We start from the raw sequence: 8476 nt of genomic DNA on the forward strand, positions 1-8476 counted from the left end.
TCACTTTTCATAGACATCCTAGAGCTCCAAAGTACTGAACAGTGATTACCTGCTTGTCAAATTTTCTTGATTCAAGATGGTTTGGCCCAGACATTGAAAGAAACTGAAAGCTGGAAATATTCCTACAAAAAAGTCACAAATGTTGCAACAAATATGCTATAGTCTGATACATTTATTAAAAGTTAAAAGATCTATTATTAATAGTAATAGTAGTACTGCAAATGCTCTCATTAAAACAAATGTAATTGCCTGACGGATCTTGAAAATAACAAAAACTTGTTTTATTAGGAAGCTCCAAAGAAAGGTGGTAAAAAGAGTAAGGTACCCATGCAGCTAGATTTTGGTAACATGCTGGCTGTCCTAGAACAAAAGCAGCAGGAGAAGAAGTCCAAACACACCCCTAAGCCAATCGTATTTGCAGGTAAATATTGAAATTAGTTTTTTCCATGTGTCCTCTTCTAGCCTTATGGTATATCTTTAATCAGCTGATTTTTCTATGTTTTGTTGTTTATGTATTATATACTTATTCCTCTTTGATATAATTTTATTTTTGTTTTGCTGTTTGTCTTGTGTTGTAGTTGGAGGAACATTTCCATTAGTTCCCAAAGAACCCACAACATCGAAAAGACAGCCCCAAGGCTCAAGTCAGGAAAAGGTTCCACATAATCCCTTGGACTCAAGTGCACCTTTGGTAAAGCGAGGAAAACAGAGGGAAGTTCCAAAGGCCAAAAAGCCAACATCACTTAAAAAGGTTAGTTAGGTGTAACGAGCTTCCAGTTAGATACTTACTTTTGTAGGAAGAGAAATACACAGATGATTTAGATTATTTCCTGTTGCAAGCTTAAAAATAAATCGTGCTTCTTTACTGTGTTATTTTCCAAACACCCAGATATTGTAGAATAGTGCTGAGCAAAGCAACAGGAGCAATATGCCACTTTCCAAAATCTGGAAAAACGGCCATTTTTGTATGCCAGCAAACAGCACACTTTCTTGCAGAATCAATAACCTGAATTCCTATGTATTAGCACATTACAGGATCATTCATGCACCTTGTTTTGTTCTCCAGTTTGTAAAGATTTAGAAGTGTTATTGTAGTTGCTCCTGATAACTCTTAATGCCTGTAATAATGAGAATTCAAATGCTTATATGCTGTAGAGAAGGATGAATGAATGAATTTATTTTTAATCAGACAGTGTTATGTTCTTTAAACATCAATATACTATCATACGTCAAAGACATCTGATAAGTCTACCAGGCCACTTCAACATCTTGGCATCATGGTAGCCCACAAACCTACCAACACACTGAAACAGCTACTGATGAACCTAAAGGACCCTATACCAACAATTAACAAAACAAATGTTATTTACAAAATGTCACGCAAGGGCTGTATGATAACGAGCTACCAGGATACACGAACACCAACTAGCCACCAAAAGACATGACCCACTATCGTAGTAACCTTGCGTACAGATGAAGAATGACACCACTTCAACTGGGATAACACATCCATCCTAGGACAGGCTAAACAGAGACACGTCCAGGAATTCCTAGAGACCTGGCATTCAAACTGGAACTGCATCAATAAACACATCGATTTGGACCCCATTTACCAACCTCTGAGACAAAGAACTGGAAATGATATCACCCACCTTAAGAGACCAAGACATAAATAGAAAGCGGGACACAACACCACACTTCACTGGAGGCTCATTGATGATATTACCTAGCATGGTGATGAAATGTCTGGAAATAAACCTGCCAGCTCAGTGAGCAAACTTCCAACCTGAACCAGTGGATGAATATCATTGGAATGCTCATCCTTTTTCACATAGAAGAAAATAAACTGTCCACTTTTAAAAGTTAAAGTTTCATTTTTTAAAAACTTAGAAATCAGAAAATCAGTACAATTTATAAGACCAGAAGGAACTGGAGTAGGCCATTCAGCATCTTGAAGCTGCTCCGTCATTTAATAAGGTCATGGCTAATCTCCTCATATTTACATTCCTACCCTCTCCCCTTGATTCCTCTCCTGATCAAGAATCTATCTAATCTTAGCTGTTAATATACACAAGCACTCTGCCCACAGTCCCTGGCCCCCGCAGCTCTCTGCAACGATGAGTTACAGAGAATACTCAACTCTCTGACAGAAGAAATCCTTTATCATCTCAATCTTAAAATGACACCCCTTTATTCTGTGACAATGTTGGCTGGTCCTAGAAACTCCTATGAGGGGAAACGTCCCCTCAGCATTTACCTTGTCAAGCCCTTTTAAGAATTCTTTGTCTCAATATGATTACGTCTCATTTCATAAACTCCAGTGAGTAGAGTCCCAAGCTGTTTAGTCTTTTTGCTCTTAAGATGTCATCCATACCAGGGATTATTCAAATGAATCTTCTCTGAACTGCCTTCATTGAAATATTGCTTAAACAAGGGAACTAAAACTGCTCACAGTACTCAATATGTGGTCTTACAGTTACATATGTGGTCTTACCTTTTACAGTTGCAGTAAGACTTCCCTTCTCTTCTATACTAACCCCTTGAAATGCGCACTTTTAGCTTCCTTCATTCTTGAACAGGGATGTCACATTGGCAGTTTTCCAATCCTGTGGTATTTCTCCAGAATCCAAGGATTTTTGTGAAAATTACAACCAATGCTCCCACTATCTCTGTAGCTACTTCTCTTTCAGGATTTTAGGATTTTTTTGGTGGGGTTCGTCCGGTCCTTGTCTCGGTGGAGGATCTTATCTCACTGTTTCCTCATTCCTGAAGAAGGGCTTATGCCCGAAACGTCGATTCTCCTGCTCCTTGGATGCTGCCTGACATGCTGTGCTTTTCCAGCAACACATTTTTTTCAGCTCTGATCTCCAGCATCTGCAGTCCTCACTTTCTCCCAGGATTTTAGGATGCAAGCCATTGGTGTCCAGTGATTTTATCTGCCTTTTAGCCCTGTTAGTTTACTACTCTGGTGGTGATGGTGTTAATCCACCCCCCCCCCCCCCCCCCCCAATATTCTTTAGTGTTAATGCGATGTGGATGTAACTTCCACTGTAAGGAGTGATGCAAAATATCTGTTTAATGCGTCTGCCATTTCCTTTTCCCGTTAACCATCTTCCCAGATTTATTTTCTAAGGGGCCTGTGTTCACTTTGACCTTTCTCTTTCTTTTTATATCATTAAAGAAGGTGTTGTAGTGATTCTAACAAGGTCACTATGTGACCTCGGAATAAGAGCTCCCTGATTTGGAGCTGTTAACCTGATCCAAAAAGGGAGCCTTGGCTCACAGACAAAAAGGGGAGTCTCAGAGATACTGATCATCTGAGAGCTGATTATAAAGCTGTACTAAAGTCAAGGACTGTTCATGTGTAAATAAAGGCTGACTTGGTAATAGGATACCGGAACCTGTGGAGTTATTTCAATAAGTGACGAGAGTAAAGCACTATCCCAAAGAAGCACGCTGTAAATGTTGGAACCGTTTCTTACATTTTTTTTGGGAAGCTTGACTCATTTGATCCTGTCATGGAGGACTGGGCCCAGAATGCAGAAAGAATGTGTTACTTTTTCTGGGCAAACAACATTGTGGCAGACAAAAAGCCATGAATAATTCTACTGACATTTTGTGGAGCCACAGCTTTTTCTGTTTTTAGGAGCCTAAATTTCCCTGTGACACCTGATATTAAAACCCTTCAAGAGTTGACACACATAGTGTCTCAGAATTAGAGAAGGCTTTGGATGATAATATTCCTTAACTATCATTTACTCAGCAATTTGAGAACCAGAGAATCCTTATCAGGATTTCTGACTTGGTTAAGAAGACTGGCAGAAACATGTGACTTTTTGGTTTTACCCTTAATAAAATATTTGGAGACCATTTTGGTATGTGGGATCAATGATGTAACAATGCAAAAACCCCTACAAGCTAAAGCCCCACTGAATTCTAAACAGGTATTACAACTAGCTTTATCATTGGAAAATGCTGCCTGAGTGAAGTCCTACTTAAACACCTGGAAGTCTTCCAGGAAGTTTCTTTGGTCAGAAGAGCCAAGGCCACCTTGTATGTTGACAGGAAGCAATTTCATAATTCTGCAAACTCTATTTGCCTTATGGGCAAAAGTAGACATAGAAATTAAAAGGTTGGGGAAACCAACCCACCGACTCCCACAGCTACCTGGATTACACCTCTTCCCATCCTACCTCCTGCAAAAATGCTATCCCATATTCCCAATTTCTCCACCTCCGCTGTATCTGCTCCCAGGAGGACCAGTTCCACCACAGAACACACCAAATGGCGTCCTTCTTTAAAGACCGCGATTTCCCTTCCCACATGGTTGAAGATGCCCTCCAACGCATCTCATCCACATCCTGCACCTCCACTCTCAGACCCCACCCCTCCAACCATAACAAGGACAGAACCCCCCTCCCCCCCACGGTCCTCACCTTCCACCCTACAAACCTTCGTATTAACCGCATCAGCTGTTGACATTTCTGCCACCTCCAAATGGACCCCATCACCAGGGATATATTTCCCTCCCCACCCCTTTCTACTTTCCACAAAGACCGTTGCTCCCGTGACTACCTGGTCAGGTCCACGTCCCCCCAACAACCCACCCTTCCCTCCTAGCACATTCCCCTGCCACCACCAGAATTGCAAAACCTGCGCCCATACCTCCCCCCTCACCTCTATCCAAAGCCCCAAAGGAGCCTTCCACATCCATCAAAGTTTCACCTGCATATCCATCAATGTCATTTATTGTATCCGTCGCTCCCGATGCGGTCTCCTTTACATTGGGGAAAGTGGACGCCTCCTCGCAGAGCGCTTCAGGGAACATCTCCGGGACACCTGCACCTATCAGCCCCACTGCCCCGTGGCCCAACATTTCAACTCCCCCTCCCACTCTGCCGAGGACATACAGGTCCTGGGCCTCCTTCACTGCCACTCCCTCACCACACGATGCCCAGAGGAAGAACAATCAACCCCAGGGCATCAATGTGGACTTCACCAGTTTCCTCATTTCCCCTCTTTGTCCGCCACCCCACCTTACCCCAGTTCCAACCTTCCGGCTCAGCACCATCCTCATGACCTGTCCTACCTGCCAATCTTCCTTCCCACCTATCTGCTCCACCGTCCTCTCTGACCTATCACCTTCATCCCCACCCCCATCCACCTATTGTACTCTGTGCTACTTTCTCCCCACCCACACATCCCTCCCATTTATCTCTCTACCCTGGAGGCTCCCTGCCTTTGGTCCTGATGAAGGGCTTTTGCCCGAAACGCTGATTTTTCCTGCTCTTCAGATGCTGCCTGACCTGTGCTTTTCCAGCATCTGCAGTCCTCACTTTTGCCAAAGAAAACATCAAACCAGTCCAATTCATGGAATGAGCACCATAGATCGTACTGATTGTGAAGCCCAATGAGTCAGTTTACCTTTTTGGGGATTTAAAACAAATGGTAAACTACTTCTCGCATCTGGAAAAGCATAGCAAGTCAGGTAGCATCCGAGGAGCAGGAGAGTCAAAGTTTTGGGCATAAACCTTCCTGATAAACATTCTTGATGAAGGGCTTATGCCTGAAACATTGACTCTCCTGCATCTCATACGCTGCCCGACCTGCTGTGCTTTTCTACCTCTGCACCCATTAGAAGTAAAGTGAGGGTGATCAAAGGTGCCTGGTCTGACATCTGTCCATGAACTTAGGTCATTTCTTGGTCTAGTAAATCATTATGGAAAGTTCAAACCTAACCTGGCCTCCACCCTTTGCATCAATTCCTAAAAAAAAGGTCACCCTTAGAAATGGTTGCATAGTTGAGTCCTAGCTATCAGTGAAATAAAGAAACAGCTATTATCCTGTAAGGTTTTGACATAGTATGATCCCAAGAAAGATCTGGTATTGACATACGATGCTTCCCCGTATGGTATTGAGATGTTATTAGCTAGTAGGTGGCCCAAAGGATTGGCAGTCCTAATTGGTGTCAGGAAGTTCCACCAATACCTTCATGGACGAAATTTTGTGATAATGGTAGACCCCACACCCCTACTTGATCTGCTTACAGAGGACAAGGCAGTGCCACCCTTTAGTATTACAGCCCATTGCTGAATGTGGCCAGAAGCTAAGTGCTTGTAATTACAAGTTAAAAGATGTCAATGAGGCAGAGTAGGAAATGCGAATGCATTGAGCCATCTTCCATTAGCAGATACATCATCAATGATACCCCCAATGGAAATGTAATGGTATTAAATTGTGCGCTCCCAGTTACAGCTGACTATCAGACTTTGGATGGACACGGTTTATTGATGGCTGCTGGAAGTAGTTGGATGTATATAGCATCCATTTGTATAACGCTGGGACGATGATAGAAAAACTGCGTGGCATCTATTTTAGTACACAGATTCACGGAAGTTTTGGTCACAGATAACAGGTTGTCATTTACCAGCAGGGAATTTGGGTATTTCCTAAAGTCGAATGGTATTCGTCATACAAGGACAGTTCTATACCACCCATTATTCAATGGTCTGGCAGAAAGAGCTGTCTAAACTTTGAGGTCCAGCCTCGCTAGACACCAAGCTGTCATAGTTCCTCCTTGATTTTGGGATCATCCCACATGCAACTATAGGTTTTGCACTGACAGAGTTGTTAATGGGTAGAAGACTCCGCGTCAGATTAAGATTGATCTTCCAGGACCTGTGGAGAATCTGAAACGGCATCAGGAACACCAATGCCGGATATAAGACTTCGCCAAATAAGACTGATACAGGGGGTGAAGTTTGGTGTAAGAATCACAGAAATGGCCGCACCTAGGTAAGGGACGTAGTCAATGCAAGGTCAGGAGCAGTGATATATGAAGTTTGGATGGGTGTGATGGTCCTGAACAAGCATGTGGAGTATATGAAAGCTGCAAATTTGCAAATAGTGCAGGAGCAAAACATCGGAAAGACTGCCAGAACTCGTGTATTCACTCTCTCTGCCAAGAGTTGATGAGTCCTCAGAATCGGAGATGGACATGACTGATGCAGCTGCCTCAACTCCTTTGCCAGGAGAAGAGTGAAATTCTACCGAGGAACTCATGGTGCAAGAGGAGAGTTGCCATGCATTACATGTCACCTGTATCAGATGCTGAGTTGAAGGAACCTGATGCTGTGCTAAAATGCCCCTTTGGATGACAGTCAGTTGTCAAATTTTAGACTGATACATTGTGAAATTATAAATTGGCCAGCAGGTGTCACTGTACACTTAGTAAATCTCGTATCTTTTTAGAAAAGCTTCTTAAAGATACTAATGACAAAACATTCTTGTTACATTAAAGAACTAAAATTTCGTAGCTGGTCCATCAACGTTTTGGGTGTTGATCCACCTCAACAACTGAAACCTGAAACCTTGTCAAGTCAATTTGTTAAATTAATATTTAATTTAGAGGAAAGAAAGACCTCCAAAATGTGTTTGAAACACTGAGAATGCTGGAAAAACTCATCTAGTCTGTCAGGATATGTGGAGACCGAAACAGAAAACCAAATGTTTTGGGTTAATTGACCTGCAAATTGCTTTGTAGAGAATCAGGAACCTGTTAAATAATGCAATGGTGATTAACTGAATAAGAAGATGAAAAGTGAGGAGAAAATTTAGATGGAACTAAGGAAGACTTCATCCCACATCAAAGCTGTGCTCCTGATGAAGGTCCATATTGAGAAATGTAAACTCATCTCTCCACTTTCAGATGTACACTACCTTAACAGTTTGAGCTGGAAAAAAAGTCAGGTGGATATTATTAAGGTCTGACCCCATGTTGTTCAGACGAAAGTTGGCAAGTGCCCAGCATAAAAATGAGACACAGTTCCTGGATTTTGTTTTAAGCACTGTCCGACCTCAAAGAGAGTTGGTATGGGGGCAGAGACTGTATGTCAGAGTCACACTTATGGACAGAAGGAAGGCATCCATCAAAAAAGTTGGCAAAAACGTGAGACAATAGGTTGAAGGAAATATGTATGAGATATTTGGAGCTTATCTAGGAACTGTTTAGATTAGATTAGATGATTAGATGACTTACAGTGTGGAAACAGGCCCTTCGGCCCAACAAGTCCACACTTGCCCCGCCAAAGCGTAACCCACCCATACCCCTATATCCACATCTACCCTTTACCTAACACTACGGGCAATTTAGCATGGCCAATTCACCTGACCTGCACATCTTTGGACTGTGAGAGGAAACCGGAGCACCCGGAGGAAACCCACGCAGACATGGGGAGAACGTGCAAACTCCACACAGTCAGTCGCCTGAGGCAGGAAATGAACCCGGGTCTCTGGCGCTGTGAGGCAGCAGTGCTAACCACTGTGTCACCGTAAGATTTAAGTGAACAATATTTTCATGGATTGTGAAATTGAAGATTAATTTCTTTGCCATTGTGCTTGAAGAAACAGTTGAAAATAACTCTAATCCAGAGGCCTAACAAGCAGCTTTGGTTTGAAAACGTATTACATCTATGTT

General features: G+C 42.5%; 1 protein-coding gene across 10 annotated transcripts in view; it reads left to right on the forward strand.

Moving 5' to 3' along the window:
- The window catches only part of secisbp2 (SECIS binding protein 2), a 136982-nt gene that overhangs the window by 61353 nt on the left and 67153 nt on the right, over positions 1-8476 (forward strand). For all 10 annotated transcript variants that reach the window (XR_011962700.1, XM_072586432.1, XM_072586407.1 and 7 more), the window contains 2 exons: positions 289-421; positions 579-751. Coding sequence is in view for 9 of the 10 variants with exons in the window: in XM_072586432.1 (XP_072442533.1) it covers positions 289-421; positions 579-751 (306 nt within the window). In the remaining variant the exon portion in view is untranslated. The remainder of the gene's footprint in view (positions 1-288; positions 422-578; positions 752-8476) is intronic.

Source organism: Chiloscyllium punctatum, chromosome 2, assembly GCF_047496795.1.
Source record: "Chiloscyllium punctatum isolate Juve2018m chromosome 2, sChiPun1.3, whole genome shotgun sequence".
NCBI lineage: Eukaryota > Metazoa > Chordata > Chondrichthyes > Orectolobiformes > Hemiscylliidae > Chiloscyllium > Chiloscyllium punctatum.